Genomic DNA, 19,301 nt, shown 5'->3' with positions numbered 1-19,301 from the left:
ATCAGCATGATTTCATCTATTAATAAATGCTACAACATCATCCGGTCTAGCCGAGAGCATACACTTATAAATGAACTGTTAGGTAACGTGTTGACTTCATTCATTTTACATTCGATGGTTTCAGACTTTTGGACCCTATTGCATATTATTATCAACCTGGTACTGGATTTACATTAAAGCACAGCTGAATTTCATCATATCCTTGTTTGGATCTTTGCAAAGTCGCTATCATTTAATGAACCATGTTGTTTTTCTGCTCATCTGAGGGCAAGATGAACTCTAACAAGTTACTAATTATAAAGTCTCTCTCTTAATTCTCACAAACTTCCTGAACAGCCATACTCTTTTTAATTTTTGGCTTTAAACTGATCTCCATTTTTTATGCTTATCTGCTGTGATCAGTAACTATTTACCGCATTTCAGTGAGACAGATCATATTGTTCCATTACTTACTTTACTATATTATCATTATTAGACTCTGTTTATGATGCAGCTTCCCCCAACGACTCTTTACACTGACACCCAGCTTGTTTTGTCGATACCATCTGCTTTGCCACACTTGTGCTCTCTCTGTCGGCTCATTTCTTCTCATTTGCTGGAGCTTTTTTGCTGCACCTGCTGTGTTTTCTCTGAGACAGACATTGAAAAGCACACATCATTTTTTCCCAACTCCTTTTTTCGGCTCCATTGCTTAATTTTTTGTTTTGTTTTGTTTTCTTTTTTTTTGTTTTGTTCTGCTTAAATGATGGGAGAAGCCAATTTCAACAGACTGCCTGCCGTGGCAATAAAAGGATTTTCCTCACTTCTTCTCCTTCCCTATTGTCTTCTCAGCTCCATCCTGCATCTGCCTGAAAGAAATGAAATCATATCGATCTATTTTTCTCTTTTCTTTCTGTAAGTCGTCTTTGAAATCAAGCCGTTGGTTGACAGTTTTAGTGCCTGTCATGTGTTTATGCGCCTGCAGCCAACAGTATCTCACAGCTCACATATGCTTCTTTAGAGGGGTTTTTATCTCTTGTTGCATCAGTAAATCTTGTCAATGAGAACAAACATCATTCCCATAATTCCTTTTGATTGTTTTTACCACAAATTCTGTGTTACAGAATGTGTACATTGTGCTTATTTTTGGCAATGCCATTTAACCGTTAACATATTCACACCTGGCTGTACGGCAGAGGCAGCACAGGTAGAGTTTCTCCAGCCTGCTTTTAAAACTCTTTTTACATTTAAAGAAAACAAATAAATAAAAAATAGGGAACCTAAAAGCTCCCTGGTCATGAGTCATGCTCCTAAGTTAATAATTGGAAGTGTATTTTTTTGCAGCAGAGCAGGTCATGGATTAAATTACTGATGATGAGTGCAAAATGTGTGATAATGCCAAAATGTAGAATAGCTCTTTGAATTAACACTTTCATCACAGGTGCCTATTTTCCTTCTCGTCTGGGCCCTTTGGGCTTTTGGGACTGTGCTTAAAACATGACTAAACGTGCTTAACAGGCAGCAATGACTAAGTTGCTTAAGGCCATTTTGCTATAAAGAATTTAGAGAGATGAGATTTATTGCCAGCAGTCAGAGGCCATTAAAATGCCAGGAAGCTTTGCGCTTTAATTTCAAAACTACTTTCAACTACTTTCAACGCAATTGTTTTGTGTGTATATATATATATATATATATATTTTTTATTTTTTTTTTAATTATTATTATTTATTTTTTTTATAAAATATTATAGGGGAAACGGAGATGGACATTAACTGGTACATTTATATGAATGAAATTTTGGCAAATGCAAAACTGTCAAACAGGTGCTTAATCGAGAATACAACAATGTGAAAAATAAACTCTATAGTAACGCATGAATGTGAGCTGATATCTGTCTGTGTTTCCTTATGAAGTTATAAAACTGGATTCTGACAAACAGCACAATTATTGCAAAAAGCTTTCATTTATATTGTGTCCAACTTTTATTTAGCTGCAAGTGCTGTTTTTTTGTTTTGTTTTGTTTTGTTTTGTTTTTTCTTCGGGCAACAAAGCAGAACAGAAACAAAGCGACTTGTCCTCCCAAGATGGTTTAACTTTATCTGCCCTCAGCAGCTTGTTGAATGGGATCTACCTTTTATTAGCTTGTGATGATTCAGAAACTGCTCCACAAGGAAATCAGAGAGGCTTTGCTGCTGAAAGCAGCTCAGCTGACTCTCGGCAGTCGTCAGGGTGTTGTGAGGATATTTCTTTTAAAAGGAGGAGTATTTGATTTGATTACACGGACCGCACCTGCTGTTTTTCCCTGTTTGTCTTCCTCTGAGCACCGCCGATCAATCTATTTAAGAGAGCAAGAAAAAATCAACGAGGAAAAAAAGGCAAATCATCCAAAACAAAACAAACTAGATTCGACAATAATAGCTGAGTGACTTGTATACCAAAACACATCAGCATGCTATGAGTTCATTTAAGCGAGATGAAGCTGCTAACACAGGAAGAATCCTCTCAGACAAATAAACTCGGTTGCTCTGACTGAAAAGAATTCAGTAATTTCACCTTATTTTTCTTCACTTCACTTGATTGTTAGATGAAAGCTTTGGGCTCAATGTAGTAACTATCTCCCGTTTAAAAAGAAATCAGTGGACGGATGTTTTACGGTCACATAATGTGTGACTCCAGGGTGAGAAAAAGGGGGTAACTAATGTCCCTCAGGCTGTGGGGAGCAGGTAACAGGGAGGATGGAGCCCGTCACAGTTTTTTCCGATGCTCTAATGAGAAAGGATGAGCTTGTGTGTGGTGGCAGAGGATGAGGATGGCTTTGCTTTAGGGAAGGGCGACGTGACAGTGTGCTATTTTTTAAAGGTCAAAACTAACCTCCCGTCCATGTCTCAGGCTTTCTACGTCAAAATATGTGCGTGTTGCTGTGTTTCTGCCGCTGGCAGGGAGGAGCTCTTTGGAAAGTGAGGACATTTCATTCTTCTTCAAAGGCCTATTTGAGGGTTTACTTTGTTTTAGAGTCAAGATGGAGATCCGAGGAATAGTTTAAAGTGTAAGACCCAGAAATATTCTTTGGTTTTAAGTTAAATTCACGAGCAGACAAATGTGACAGTCACAGATAGGTAGATAGCAAAGCAGTCATTGGAGCAGATCTGCAGGGGCGTGGATAGGCACCGCAGAGCTTTGAGCTAACGATTCCTGAAGTGATTTGATAATATTTGTTCATCCAGTGTTTGACTAATTTCTTTTGTCAGCATGTTTGACGTGATTGTGGCTGACAACCGCCAAAGTCAACAATTCATCCCAAGTAATATGCTCCAAACTTTCGCAAGCCAGAGGCATAAGAATGAAAACTTGCAGAGAAGCAGGAGGTGCACGTTGGACAGATATAGTCTGCATATATTATTCCATAAAGCTGATGATTCATTATTCAAATTTACACTGGCTGCAAAATCCTGGTGCTATGAAAACTCTGTGCATCAACACAGAAGCTAAGATATATCAGCCTTTTGACGTAAAAACATCTTGTCAGTGTCATCAATTAATCGTAGGGTTTGCTTACAATAAAACAAAACTTATATACCTAATATTACCAGAATGTTACTTTTAAGGTTTTGTCTTCGGATTGATGTGTAGCTGTGCAAGCTTGTGTTGGAGGATTTCTCCTTCCCGTCTAAAACGACTGAAATAGCTGAAACACACTCTCTCTTACATAATTAAAGTGGTATCCCTTTCCACTGTGGGACGTACACATAGACACAAAGACAATAGTTGAAAGAGTTTTTCAACTTTCAGGGGTTGATTAGAATTTGGCAAATATTCATTTTACCCTTCAGTGCCAGTTAATGTTGGCATGCTTTCATGCAGAGATAAAAACAAAGGGAAACCCTTTCCAATGTACTAACAATAGACAGACTGCTTTTCGAAGGAGAAGAAAGACTGAGCCATGACTCACATGCAGAGAAACTTTTTAAAGAGCAAGTGTTGTCAACTTTTGGATAAACGTGCAGGAATTTCCAGCTTGACTGAAAGTCCTGCTACTCTTTGTTGTTCCATCTCTCTCTGCGTCAGGCTCAATTTATCTGCCGTGTCGTGACTCCCACTACTCCAGTTTCAGGCTGCTTTACTGGCATCACATGTAAATAGATTTGTGTTCCCAAAGCATATGAAGGAAAGAGTGAATAAATAGGGGAAAGAGGAAAAAATATCAGCCATGGGGATACCGCTGCTGTTTGTAGCCCAGCTGGTAGAGCCGGTTGGCCCAGGAACACAGCCTGGCTCCATGCCTCGCTCCTCTCCATGTTTCTCCGTCTTAAGGCGAGACACTCAGCCCAAATTGCTCCCACTGAGTGGAACTTACATATGAAGTCACTGCTTGAATGTGTTATATTAAAGTAAAAGAAACAGAATCGGTGTTGTTAAAGCTTTGTCTCTTATATATCCACTCTGCTTTATAACGTGTTTATTTATCATAGTCTCAATTCAAAATTTACACATCTTGATTATTTAAGGAGGAAGAACGGCTGGTGTATCTTTATAAAGCACATCCAAACAGACTATGAGCAGTGATGATTTAGTTTGGTACCGTCCTTTAACAAAGGAGAATAAGCACAGTCAACGGTTCTATTAATAGAAATGCACATCCTGCATCCTACACATGTGCAGCACATGCAGGTTACCTGTATAACCTTTGAGTGTGGTTGCACAGTTAAATATAACTCATAGTTATATATTTGTCGTCTGTTTCACCGATGTTGTGTCACCATGAACCAAACTATGTTACTCCTCCAGTTCAGAGAAAGAAGCTTTTATCAGGCCATAAGCTACGAGTCTCCTCTTTTAAACTGAAGTATGCAGATGCAACCCAAAAACACAATAGATTTTATCATTCTCCGCAGAAAAAGTCAACATTTTGATCTGTTTCTCAGAACCCCCCCCTCATTGTTTTCTGTTCTTGCCTATGGTGCAAAACTAAACACACATGATTCAGACAAACACAGTCGGACGCACACAGGCAGCTGCAAATTGCTCATGTCTGCATCCTCCACACTGTCTGAACAAATCTCAGTGACATCGCTTCTTTGCTCCTTCCAACAGCGAGATCGTTTTGTGAAGCTCTTGGATCAGCTGCACAACTCCCTGCGTATTGATCTCTCCATGTACAGAGTGAGTCTCTACAGATACTATATAGAGCTTCAGTACCTCCTGTAAGTTTGTCCCAATTCATCTATTCCAAAAAAAAAAAAAACAACATGGAGGGTACAGTTTTTCTAAGTTTGAATACAAAAATTCAGCATTAAAATATGATTCCCAAAGTGAAAACATTTCTCTGTTTTCATTTAGCCTTATTACCTCCAATATGCTCTTTATGTTATACATTTCATGCCTGAAATAAGAAATCAGTATGAGAGAAAATGTACCCTCAAAGACCTTGTCCAAAGAGAAACAGTAAGCGAGTGTGTGTGTGTTTCAGAATAACTTCCCAGCCAGCAGCAAGCCTCGCCTCAACGATCTCAAGTCAACAGTGGATCTTCTCACCAGCATCACTTTCTTCAGAATGAAGGTAACGACAGAAAATCCGCCCGAAATGTTCAACACAAACAGAACATCCCCACAATAAGTCTCCAAATTAATTTAAATACCAGAAATGTGCAACACTGGTGGAATGATTTCAAAGGCAGAGGAACACGTATGTATTTAAAATCTGGCTTTCTTAAGCGGTGCACATTTATTGAGTTAATAAGATAACTACAGCTAAATTACATAACATTTCGTTAATCACATAACCAAATGTCCCCAGTCAACTGTCACCTGTCACCACATAACGCTGATAACTGTGCCAAAAAAGAGCTCATCAACAGAACTGAGCTGCTGCGTTCCAGGTTTGGATGCAATTAAATCAATTATTTATTTTCAATGACTCAATGAAAAATGTTTTAACCTTCAGGCCTAAAAAAAATAACAACAACAACAAAAACCTGTAAGTATGAATGTCTGTTGTATCTGACTGTCGGTCCGGTGCAGGTCCTGGAGCTGCAGAGTCCTCCCAGGGCTGCCAATGTGGTGCGGGACTGCGTCAAGGCCTGTCTGAACTCCACATACGAGTACATCTTCAACAACTGTCTGGAGCTCTTCAACCGTCAGTTCCAGCCTGCCGTCCAACCAGTGAGTTTCTCTGCATTTCATTAAAACTGCGATAGCCGCGATTTTCCAATCCAGGAACCACCACAGGAATGTTAACGTCAGAAATATCTGGCACCAGTAAGCCAACCGCTCAACAGAGCCCAAAAGGTGCAGGCGCTAATGGTTGGTAGAAACCAGGAGTTTCAGTGCTTTTAGATTCAGAAGCAGAACATCCATTTCCAACGGTGGCATTCTTCAGAGGCTGTAATGAGAGGCGATGGTGTCTCAGGAGGTGGAAGGTCAGGGTCTGTGGTCCGATTCCTCTATGCATTTCAAAGTGTCCTTCAGCAAGACAGCGAATCGCAGAGTTCCTTTGATGCATCACCAGTGTGTGACTGTGTGTGTGTGTGCAGAAAAGCTCTGTATGAATCTGTGTGTGAATGTGGCTTCAGTGGAATGTATGTTATTTGCACAACCATTTTCACATTCATTTCACTCATTACCATTTTCCCTCGATAAACGCTCCACAGAAAATAATAAATATAAACATTAGATCGGAATCGTTCCTTCTATTTCTACTTTTAAACATTCAGTCCATTGTCATGTTCATTATTGTGCATTTTTTATTTTTTATGCTGCTCTTGTTTTTTACTAACTTTTATGGAATTTAATGCCCTGGTTAACTCAAGCTGTGTTTACATGTGGTGTGGAAATAAAATTAGCATGACTTTAGTTTTGGGTGACATGGGTGAAGCATAATCAGCCAAAAATAAATGTCTGAATCAAACTGAGTTTAAGAAAACTCTTATCAGCTCAACACAGAGAATTTTTAACGAAAGAAATCCGGATGAACATTATTGAAATTCTTGTGTCATTCATTCGAATCATAGGCAACTGGACTTGTATTTGACTATGAAGACGCACTAGTCTGACGCAGTACTGGTTTCACAGGTACCTTTGGTGAACAAACCCACAGAGGTTAAATATCTGGGTCTTTCTCCACAGTCTTGGTCAGACTAGTTCGGACTAGTAGACCAACAAGAATGAACTGATGAAGCCCCTTGGATAAAAGGCGAAACGTCTTCATAGACAAATACAAGTCCAGTTGCCTACGAATCAATTTTCGAGAGTACAATGATCTGGATGAATGAGAATATTCATAGACATTTATTCGAAACACATATGAAGGTCTTGTTTTTGTTCAGTGTTGCCACTTCGTTTCATTACAGCCTGCCAGAGGTGGAGTACACAACTTCACTACCTGAGTAAAAGTGCAGATACTCCTTGTCAAATATTACTCCAATATAAGTAAAAGAAGCTTCGTCAAAATATTAGTTAAGTAAAAGTACAAAAGTATTTGTTGGGAGGGGTTCGGTCCGATCCAGAGGTCTCCAGCTCCGGTCCTGCTCCAACACACCTGATTCAAGTGATCAGCTCGTCTTCAAGCTCTGCTGAAGTCTGATCAGGAATCAGTCATTTCAATCAGGAAACATCCAGGACCGGATTTGGAGACCTCTGGACTGCTCTTTCTTTATATGGACACAATAAACACAGTCTCAAACTCAAAACACGGCGGCTACCCAGGATGTGATAGACATTTTACACTTTGCAGAGTATGTGGAAGTGGGACCTGCTGACCCAGAGCATGTGGCTTGTAAAGTTGTTGGCGTTATTTCCGCACTTTCCGACAAAGATATTGACCGCAAATTTAGAAGAAGTGCTCCACCGCTTCAGACAGAACAACACACACAAGGACCGGGACATTACTTGTTGTTAATGTTTTTTTTGTGTGCAGAAAGACAGATGTATTCAGCTGTGAGTGATGAGAAGTTGGACCGTGTTGTAAGTGATGTCCACAGAAGACATCCAAACTCTGGATACAAGCTAATGCGTGTTCACCTGAATGCAAGAGGTGTGTGTGTTGTTCCAGGTAATAATACGGCCACGCATCTTCCTCTTTCTCTTTTTCCTTTTACAGCGTGAGCCAGAGAAGAAGAAGAAGAAGAAGAAGAAGAAGGAGAAGGAGAAGGCAGAAGGAGAAGACAATGAAGAAGAGCGAGAGGAGGAGGAGGAGGAGGAGGAGGAAGAGGAAGAAGAGGAGGAGGAGGAGGAGGAGGAGGAAGAGAAGAAAGAGGAGAGTCAGCCGGAGGAGCAGGGCCCAACTATTCAAAATCTGGACTTCTGGCCTAAACTCATCACGCTCATTGTGTCCATCATCGAGGAGGACAAGAACTCGTACACTCCCATTATAAACCAGTCAGTGCTGAGTTTTTTTTCTGTCATTTACCTTTAATTTGGAATATTTTAGGCCTTAAATGGGCCAAACTGACAGTTCAGATACATTTTTGAAATGGGGAACGAGTAACATAAAATGTAGGCGTTACACATTTTTAAATAAAACATGTTCAAAGGTTGTATCATAATAGCTGCACATGCCCTTTGTTGTTGACTAAGTTCAATACTGACACTAAGAAAGTATCAAAGTGAAATTTACACAGCCCATATTCAGGAAGTGAACCTTCAAATGAGCCATCAGGATTTCTGTAACTTTATGATGTCACAATGAAACAATCTGCCAGATCCGCCATACAAGCTTGGAGAATTCGACTTCAGTGTGTTTACCTGAATCAGCTGTATTGATTTTATTTCATCACTCTGAAAACAGTCGGCCAAATCAGAGAACAGACTCAGACCCTCTCCTCTGATCGACTCGTCTGTTGTTACCAGAGCTCAAATAGAGAGACGTTGTAAAAACCACACACAGAAACTTTAAATGTATGAAGACTGGTAAAACGTGTGAAAGGCGTAAAATGTGGGACCTTTAAACATGTTGAGTTAAATGCCAATATAACCACATCAGCGAAAACAAAATTAATGTCTGTTTGTGTTTGTTGGCCTGAAGCTCCAGTGTGTGTTTTGTTTGCGCTGTATCTCTTCCTAACTTGCTTTACGTTGTGTCATATACACACAGACAAGCTGTCAGACTAACCCTGGACTTTTTTTTTCTGCCCTCCAGGTTTCCTCAAGAACTCAATGTTGGGAAAGTCAGCGCTGAGGTCATGTGGGCGTTATTTGCTCAGGACATGAAATATGCCTTGGAGGGTAGGACTGTGTGTGTCTGTGGTGGACTTTGTGCGCGTCTGTGGTGGATTGTATGTTTTTTGTTTTTTTTGTAAGACAGAGAAGGAGTGACAGCTCAGACAGCCTCTCTTTCTCCCCCCACAACATTCATGATTCCCTTTCTTCACTCCATCAACTCCCTTTCTTCACTTTTCAATTGTCTCTCTCTTCCAGTTCTGGATAAAATCGACCACTATCGGTGGAACAATGGTGAGATGATTACATACAAGATTTAGTCAGAAGAGCTTGTAGTGCGACAGTTGATGATTTTCTATGTTTGATCACTGAGTGGAATTACAAATGTAGTGTAGTTTCTCTTCACTATCTGTAGCTCCGTCCACCCTGGAAAAACATTATTATTTAGTAAATCTAAAATGTAGACAGATATTCTTTGTTTTCTGTAAAGAAATCTTTTGATTTTCTTTGGTTCACACTCAGCTGAGTTTAATGACTTATTCAAAGGTATGTTGGCAGCAGGTGTCAAAGAAGAATAAATCCTTCCCTTTAGGCAAATCAAAAGAAAAACAGACTGCTGCCAAATTCGGTCCAGATAATAAATACTGATTCCAGTGAGTCACAGTGGAAGAAGCTGCATCAGTTTCTAACACTGTTGAAAAACTGATGTTAAACATTTCTGTGAGATGAACAACTTCTTCTGGAGCCATCTCATTATCTGCAAAGTTGGCATGTCGCCTCTCTGTCTCTATATTCTGGCTTTTGTGTTTGATTTTAAATTAGAAGGTGTAGAAACTGTAGTATCCAAAACTTGGCATAAACTTTTAGGCCACTGTTTTTAACTTGTAGTGAAAATGTCAAGTCTGATGTCAACAAATGATGCGAACCTCCAAAGATGCTGTTTTTTTTTTTTTTTTTTGAGTGAGTCAGCACTCAGTTGACAGTCAGACCACTGACAGATTCCCTGACTTCTCCTTTCGCCGCCTTCCCCCCAACTTCCCTAGAGTATGCCCCTTTTGGCGTCATCATTTCTTTCAGCCGATGCTTAATCTAACTTTCTTCCTTGTCTTCTCCGACATTCTTATTGGTTTTTTCTCATAACTCTGTTGCCATCTCAGCTCCCACAACATTTCGCATCCGCAGAGTTGATTTCTATGCTGGTAAGACTGCACGTGTGTGTGTGTGTGTGTGTGAGAGAGAGACAGAGAGAGGATTTTTAATTGGTCAGCTATAGCAGGGTTTAAAACTTCTCTTGACTTTTTTTTTTTTTTTTAACTTTCCATTTTTGCTTACAGAATGATGTAAACTTTGTCTCAGGCATACGTCTCTGTCCCACTTAATCCGTTTTTCCACTGGAGTTACAAAATGTCAGAGAAAGAGACAGGGAAAGCTGTTTTCACAGAGAGGCATGTGAAACTGGACACTGAGATCTGGTCATGACAGACCTTCAATTCAAGTCAACAATGTACATACAATAAAAAGTGAAAAAACAGCGCAGTTAGTGAGTGCCAGGCTCAAACCACTTACCACAGAAGCTCCCCTTTCAGCTTGATCATTTTTTTACTTTCGACTTGTGCTATCCAGCGGGTGCATCAAGTCATTGTATTGGACGTTGCTACCACTGATGTCTGTCTTTAAAAAGGTTATGATCAGCATGCTGTTTCATAACATGTTCGCTATATCAACTCAAAACCTTAATTTGAGACAGTAACCACCCTACAGAAGTCTGCAGTAATAAAACTTTGATGTTATCTGCGATCTTATTGATAGAGAGACGTTCAAGCATCTCTCAAATTCACTTTTAATGTTTGATTGTCCTGCACAGTGGATTTAAGGGGACAGACTACAGATAGATCACGCCTTCTTAATTTGTTTATTAATCCAGACTTCGGTTATCCTTGGTATTTTATACAGTGCTGCTTAAGAAGCATTTAAAACTTTGGATCACAATCCGTTTCTTTGTCTGCAGACTTGTTGGATAGAAAAACAATGTCTCGATATAAATAGATCATGTTGGCTGGGACTATACAACTACTCTGACTAACTCACTGTCTTTATTATATAAAGTGTTAAAGATTTCATGGGTAGGAATGTAACTGCACATAAAACTTACGTATTTACTTGTGTGTTTGGTTTTCGTTCTCGTGTGTGGTGACAGAACATGAGAAACATAAGCTGTGCAAGACAGCCGACTACATGAACCTGCACTTCAAGGTCAAGTGGCTTTACAACGAGTATGTTAAAGACCTGCCCGCCTTCACGGACGCTGTGCCAGACTACCCAGCGTAAGACGCACAGTTTTTTTTCCCTGCTTTCCCCTCCTCCAGACAAAAGGCAGCTCATTTTGACCGATAAGTTCTGCAGTGTGCAGCGCTCCTCCCCAAGTGTGGAAATTTAAAGAGTGTCTTGTTTCTGCTGCAGGTGGTTCCTCCAGTTCGTGCTGGCCTGGCTCGCTGAGAACGAGGAGGTGTCGATGGAGTTCATGCATGCAGCGCTGGAGAGAGACAAGAGAGAAGGGGTGAGTTGAACAGACCGGGAACTGGAGGGATGAAATAAACTCCTCAGTCAGAATGTCTTCAGAGCCTGTCCTTCATTCAGACATATTGTTTTGTTGACTCAAAAATCTAAGGTTGTGATCAGTTTTCAAAACGAGAACAAATCAATATTAGAAACATGAAAAGCAAAAAAACAAACAAACAAAACCGTTGTTTGTTTCAGAGACGGATTATTGGGTGCCCAAGACGTGGTCTGAACCGTGAAATGAAGCTTTATGCTTTTTTTTTTGTTTGTTTGTTTTGTTTTGCTCTGCATCGCTGTTTTATTATAAATTGACATGATAGTGGAGGGATCCGGTCTCTGTGGAGGGGTCCGGTCTAGTCTCGAGTCTCTGGAGGGATCCAGTCTCTGTGGAGGGGTCCGGTCTAGTCTCGAGTCTCTGGAGGGATCCGGTCTCTGTGGAGGGGCCCGGTCTAGTCTCGAGTCTCTGGAGGGATCCAGTCTCTGTGGAGGGGTCCGGTCTAGTCTCGAGTCTCCGGAGGGATCCAGTCTCTGTGGAGGGGTCCGGTCTAGTCTCGAGTCTCCGGAGGGATCGAGTCTCCGGAGGGATCGAGTCTCCGGAGGGATCGAGTCTCCGGAGGGATCCGGTCTCTGTGGAGGGGTCCGGTCTAGTCTCAAGTCTCCGGAGGGATCCGGTCTCTGTGGAGGGGTCCGGTCTAGTCTCAAGTCTCTGGAGGGATCGAGTCTCCGGAGGGATCCGGTCTCTGTGGAGGGGTCCGGTCTAGTCTCAAGTCTCTGGAGGGATCGAGTCTCCGGAGGGATCCGGTCTCTGTGGAGGGATCTGGTCTAGTCTGCCTTTCTACAACACCGTCCACAACAGAATGATGGACAGCGCTGTCTCACAACCTTTTGCCCACAGACTGTTTGTGGGAACACGAACAGACCTCCAGAGCAGCAGAGCCCTGCTTGTGTGCAGCTGGTCCAAGATGAAATGATGGACAAGTGTTGTTTTTCGACGTGTGTGTCCCAAAGCTGTGCTTTTTTTTTTTTTTTCAGGCTCAGAGTCAGACGTGGCACTGAACATTTGGCCATTTAACACAAGCTAATCTAGATCTGCATCACTAAAGGTGATTTCAAATCAGAAATTGCTGAATCTTGCATGAACTTTATGATACAAATTTTTTTCTGAAGAAGAAAAGCACAGACAAACCAAACTTCTATATGGTTTTGCCCATCTGCACTTCACTCTTTTCCCTTTATGGGCTTTCAAAAGCCAATTTAAGGGCTCACTTTTTGAATACAGTCTGTCCGCTGAATACTTCTCTGCTGTCGCAGTAGTGATACAGAACGAAGAGGAGCTCTTTCAAAACAAACAGACGTGGAAATGCATCCTAATGCAGCATTGGACCTTTAAAGCTCAGCACAAGCAAGCATTGGAAACAATGACACAACTTCTCTTCTCAAGTGGATGCTGAGATGGAGAGGAAGCTTTTATATGTGAGCATCAGGGCAGCTTTCAGTTGAAGTTCAGCTGGTGAAGGAAGGTTGCGTTAGATGAAACTTTCAGTGAGAGGAATAAGCCATGTGGGAGTTGCATCAGCGTCGAGTTGAGCTCTGTAGCTCACAGATTCAGCTTTATTTTTCAAACTCAGTAGGATGTTGGCTATTAGAGAATGATCTAAATAAATACTATCTTACTCTGCGCACATTTTCTCCACCTCTTCAACCTGTTAAGATGCCTGATGACATGAACTCTTTTCACTTAAGTTTATGACTCCATTAGAGATAGAGTTTATTGAGAAAATGTTAAGTGCTTATCAGCTGCTTTTGCTTTTAAAGACCCTGTGACGGATCCATATCCTTCAGAGTTATAAAACTAATACAGGCGGAAAGCATCAGCACGACTCGATCACTTGGGGAATGAAGACATAACATAGCTCTCTTAACTGCCACAAGCTCCCACACTGACCCTCTGGGCACCCGTTACACTTCCATTTGTGCCATTTAGCTGTGTAATTTATCTGTGGGAACATGTGATTAATGCAACCGTGCTCCAAGTCCTCCATTTCCTGAGCAGCAGCATTTCAAATGAATCATAATAGCTGCACCGGTTACCCTGAAATCTGTGGAGTGATTACACGAGAACATAAATACAGTAAATGTCGAGGGAAGCGCTGCTATTATTATTTTTATTTTGAAAATCCAACTAGGGTGTGCTGTTTTAAAAGTTTGTCCTCTCGCCGCTTTGCCTGCAGTTCCAGCAGACGTCAGAGCACGCTCTGTTCTCCAGCTCGGTGGTCGACGTCTTCACTCAGCTGAACCAGAGCTTTGAGATCATCAAGAAGCTGGACTGCCCTGACCCCACTGTGATGGCTCATTATAACAGACGCTTTGCCAAGGTGAGATATGTAACATGAAATCTTATAGGCATGCAGCCGACACACAGACATTGACAAACCCTCGTCTCTCCCAGCAAAGGCAACGTTAAATGGTCAGTTTAACCAATTCACCAACAAATTAAGAAATAAATATTCTTCCATTGGTTCTAATGGTATCTCCAAGTTTACCTCACTGCAGTGCAGATGAATGGAAACAACAATCTGTTAGAACTGATCCACAGGGCCACAGCTGAAATTATTAATCTAGTCGTAGAGTCATAAATAATTAAAGTCATTTAAAACATTTTTCATAACAGCTAAACACCCCCTTGTTTTAGATTCTTGTCAGAAAAAGATGAAGGGTCTTATATTTGGGTTATTTCTTTCAAGTTACGTTTCTACGTGTGAAGATTTGACGTTTATGATGAGAAGGTTTTAATAAGTACAGTCATTGTTTGCAGGATTGAGCTCCATCTTGAACAACACAGAGAGACTTTTATGACTATGGTATAAATATTTGTGACCGGTGCAGGGGTGTGAGGTTTTTTTTTTTTTATTTATTTTTAACCTAAAAGTTTTACTGCAGCTTTAAAGTGTGAGTGATTTTGCTCAAAAATCATTTATACCTCGGAGACACTGGCTTTGGACTTCCAGGTGCTTGTTTACACGCTCGGTTTGCAGTGGCATGTTTTCGTAGTCGTTGGGACATTTAATATCATATTTTTTCCTTCAGATGTAATATAAGGCAGCTTTTAGTCAGTCATTAAATCTAACAAACCTCTCTGCAGAAGAATTGTGTGTACCTTGTGTGTGTGTGGTGCGACGGCTCAATCGATGTGGGACTCGTTAGATAAAGGATGGCCAACATTAGCCATCGCTCTCAAATGTCCGTCCTCAATCCCCATTTAATTTTTACCCACTGCACTCATGTCACCCCCCCACCCCCCTTTTTGCTTTAGTTTGTCTGTCATCCACTCTTCTAATATTTTGCCATCTCATCCCTCTGTGAACTCTCTCTCATCCTTTCTTTGTCCTCGAGTCATTCGATGTAAATATCTACCTTTAAGTTTCCACCTACACGAATGTATCGCTCATTCACAAGATTATTTTGAAGAAGTAAAGTATTTCGGCAGTAAAGAGATAGAAGTCGTGCTGTAGAATGAGAGGAATCCATAGAAAGTAATGCAGCACACCGCATGTTTAATGCATAAGCGTGCGAAGGCCATCTGGCTGACTGAGCAGGAAGGAGGGAAATATCTCACAGCGACACCCAGGATGATGTGAGGTAGCAGAGTTACAGGGATTTTTTTTTTAGGCATTTCTTGTCCCCAACCATCACAAACAATATATTACCTTGTTCATTTATTTAAAAAAAAAAAAAAAAACTTTGGGGATATTTTATTGTAAACAAAGGAAACATTTATCATTTGTCACTGAAAGGCTCTGAAGTCCAAACAGCCACGCCAACAGAATGTCTTTTTTGGCTTCCTTACATGGCACAAAACTACAGCTCGATCTGCTAATGTTATGTAAACCTGAAAGACCTAATTTCTCCATTTTTAATTTGCCGAAGTCTTATTTCATTGTAGCCCACAGCCCACCTTCTGTGGTCGCTCTCTTACTCTCCCACTCACACACACATAGCCAAGCACATAGACAATGGACCTGCCACTCGAATGGGATCACTTTAGACACATTAGATGATGGATATTAAAGCCAGGTGTAAACAGATATCACGACTTCTCACCGAATCACCGAAGACTCTTGTTGATGCCAAGTCTGACAAGGGCTGCATATCTCCTGTACCTTCCATTTGATTGACGTGTCATGAATTGCGTTCTCCTGGAAGCAGGACTTGTGCTTGGTCTAGCAAAAAGACTGAAACAGAATTTGGCTGGTTGTGAGAGCAGCCGAAACTGTTTTCCTCACCGCAGATCCAAGGGAAAAGAAGCCACCCCGTGTGCCACCCACGGTCTTTGTCGGTGGGTGGGGAAAGGGGGGCGGCCATAACAAAAAAAGCATTTAGCAGCTAGGAAAACACAATGACTGCTGTGTTTTTGTACTCTGTGGTACTAACTAGTCACTACCACTCCCAACAAACATGCTATTGAAGCGAAAGAAACTCCAGAGTTGGACTGCTACTTTCTGCAAAACTTCCAATGAATTTTCTGTCTGTTCTTTTGTGGTAGTTGTCTTTGACCTGTCTCCGCAGTGGAAGACTTGGACTGAAGTCACAGCCATGAGAGTTGCTCATTAAGGACTTGGATTTGAAATCTAACTGACTAAAGCGATGAAATCTGAGTGCAGACATGTTACAGCCATTTGTCATGTTGTTTCCACAGACGATCACCAAAGTGCTGCTGCAGTACTGTGCTCTGCTGTCCAAGAGCTTCCCCTCCTACTGTGAGAAGGAGAAGATAGTGAGTACTGCTGCACTGCCATTTTGACTGGAAACCGGCCTCACTCTGATCACATCTGAATTGGAGAGAGACCAAGCTCTTTGAAAGCCAGTACGCTCTGCAGAGCGGATTAATATTTTAGTTGCTGCTGCCCAGTTCTGTATCGTCATCTTCCTGCAATATTCCCTTTTTTTTTTTTTTTTTTTTTTTACTATTTCTCTCTCCTACTTTCATTTATTTCCTCTCTTTTATTTCCCCTTGCTTTTCCTTCTTCACTCGACTTCCCATCTGTCTCGTTTTGCTGACACTTGTTGTGTTCCTCATTCATCTTCCTCCAGCCCTGCGTGCTGATGAACAACGTCCAGCAGATGAGAGTCCTTCTGGAGAAGATGTTTGAGTCGATGGGAGCAAAACTGGTAAGAGATTTACGCACATGCACTTGTCCAGCAGCAGTGGCTGTAAATAATCAGCCATCAGGAGTCTGAAATTACAACTTTGCCATTGTTGTGGTGCTTAGTGAATAAAAAAAGCCTCTGGCACAATGGCAATTTTAATTCAGTGGAACCAGAGATATTAATGTGCGTCACTAATGCACATATATCTTAAACACGTGGCAGCAATGAAAGAGCCTTGAAGCCCTGAAAAAGAAAAAAGAGCCAATAAGTTCACAACAAGACATTTAATTCTACATGCTTTACTCATTCATCACTTGACTTTCATCAATCGATGATAAAGGTCGAAATGCTGATGTTTGTTACATAAAATTTTAAACAAGTGTGTCTAGCTGGAGGTTGATGGGAACACTGTGCTGTCAGGAGGAAAAGGTCAAATCCAACACACGAGGAATAACTTAAACCCATAGTTATAACTCAGAGTCTGACTCTGTAGCAGCTTTGTGATTTTGGTGATTTGCAGGTCCAGACATCTATTTAACATTTAAGAAAATCCGGCCCTCTGGTGTATATTAGATAATCCGTCACCTAATCCGAGAAAAGTTGAGTTGAAGTTAGCTGGCCTTCTCGTTGAAGCGGCTTCTGCAGTTCTGACTCATTTTTCAGGAGATCCGGGTACTTTGTGTCATCAAGGCCAGTGATGGGTTTTGTTTTATTAGTGCCCACGGTTTTAGTAGTCCTGGAGCAGTGACGTCAACAGAGTTAACTGTGTGGTGCTGTTGTGTTTACGCCAGAGAAGACTAAAACACTAAACACGGTCCCATTTGGTTTGGACAATTATTTCAGATGGACACGTGGATGTGACAGAAAAGTGCTCTGATGAATGGATGAGTGCTTGAGTTGCTGTGCTTTTGGTTTTTATCCACCAAGTAAAACCTCTGGGGTAGTTTATGATTAGATTTGTATATAATCTTGCCAATATTCGCTCAATAAGCTGCTGCTGGGGGGAAACAAAAGCCCCAGCCAATGAAATTAGCGACAGTAACAACGGTACAGATAGATGTAGCTATTTGGGTCTCCTCACCATCTTCCAGGTGTGACCTAACTATAGTAATAGAAGTGTTTTATTTGTATTTGGGCTTATTTCTGTTGTCAGAAGAAGCAGTGGAGTTTAATGTCCGCGTAGGAGTCTTTCATGTGTGATTCAGTGAGCGGAAGGAAGATTTAATACGATTAGAAATAGGGGAGATACTGGGGGACAGAGCCTTATACATAACAGCCACAAACTGACTGTTAGAAACAATCTGTGTCAATATTTTACACATCAGAATTCACATTCATGACGAGGAAACACGAGGAGGTTTGTGTAAACAGGAAGCAGATTGTGGAGATGACAGAAAAAGCAACCATCCCCAACTATCTCCCCATCTCCCCTGCATCATTAGCACATAAACCCTAAATAGATGTAATCGATAGATATACCACAATACATTTGGATCTTCTGTGACGACTTCATGAACCCGAGCCCCTCCCATCTCTCCCTCCTGAGTCATTCATCAGACTCTTCTGGCTCTTTTGGTGATCTTGCTAATTTATTTCTGAAAAATTGAGAAACCTCGACAAAAATAGATCATGTTGTTGGGGGATGAAGCTGCGAGAAGTGCAGAAAAAAGGGGAATCTTTTACTTTGTGTGTGTGTGTGTGTGTGTGTGTGTACAAGCTTTCACAGATGTTGACTTATTTGAAGTGTGTGATTCAGCGTGTGTGTGTGTGTTTTCTTTCTTTACAGTTAACTGCTGAGGAGGAAAGGGTACGTCAAGGTTTCTTTTCGTCTTCGCCCGTTTTTTCACACCTTCTCCTCCACTGCAAACAATTTCACTAAATCATAAATCCTCCCTGGGAATCCTGCCAGTTGTCACACATCCTTTTACCTAGTAGTTTGTGCCTTTTTTTAGCTTGATCCCAATTTACTCATAAAGCAAGAGCTAAAATAATGTCCCCTCCTCCTCCTCCTCCTTCCCAGACTCCCTGTTGTCACCCCCTGAAGTAAACATTGGTTTTGTCCTGATGTAATTTGTGCTGCTGCTTCTTTTCCAAAGCTTGAGAATGAGGAAGAGCCTGAGGAGGGTGATGAGGAGGTGGGTCAATTTGTTTATCTGTTTGGATAAAGTGACTCTCCAGTGGTTTTAAATGTTAATCTTACATTTAAAGCGATCCCTCTTTTGACGCCACATGCTTTTCAGAGCTTTGACGAAGTGTTTTAGCGATCAGAGGAAATGGAGATTTTGATTTGTCACATGCTCGGCTGCCTCGGTGTTATTGGCTTCACTTCACTTCACATCCTGCTGTAATAAGTCAGAATACTGGCTGGAAGAAAATGGCCATCAGAGTTGATCCTTATGACATTTTTATCTTCAATGATCACTTACGTTATCCCTTCGGTCTCTTTTGAATCTGGCTTAGGC

At 41.2% G+C, this 19,301-nt stretch overlaps 1 protein-coding gene across 1 annotated transcript in view; it reads left to right on the top strand.

Moving 5' to 3' along the window:
- LOC115048969 (protein unc-13 homolog B-like) overlaps positions 1–19,301 on the top strand; it is a 127,611-nt gene that overhangs the window by 90,197 nt on the left and 18,113 nt on the right. The window contains exons 21-30 of the mRNA XM_029510864.1: positions 5,071–5,139; positions 5,447–5,536; positions 5,998–6,129; positions 8,222–8,352; positions 9,113–9,198; positions 11,330–11,456; positions 11,593–11,689; positions 13,923–14,066; positions 16,388–16,465; positions 16,783–16,860. Coding sequence (XP_029366724.1) covers positions 5,071–5,139; positions 5,447–5,536; positions 5,998–6,129; positions 8,222–8,352; positions 9,113–9,198; positions 11,330–11,456; positions 11,593–11,689; positions 13,923–14,066; positions 16,388–16,465; positions 16,783–16,860 — 1,032 coding nt within the window. The remainder of the gene's footprint in view (positions 1–5,070; positions 5,140–5,446; positions 5,537–5,997; positions 6,130–8,221; positions 8,353–9,112; positions 9,199–11,329; positions 11,457–11,592; positions 11,690–13,922; positions 14,067–16,387; positions 16,466–16,782; positions 16,861–19,301) is intronic.

Source organism: Echeneis naucrates, chromosome 9 (genome assembly GCF_900963305.1).
Source record: "Echeneis naucrates chromosome 9, fEcheNa1.1, whole genome shotgun sequence".
Taxonomy (NCBI): domain Eukaryota; kingdom Metazoa; phylum Chordata; class Actinopteri; order Carangiformes; family Echeneidae; genus Echeneis; species Echeneis naucrates.
The sequence above is the reverse complement of the archived record's forward strand: the minus strand, read 5'-3'. Positions and strand labels throughout refer to the sequence as shown.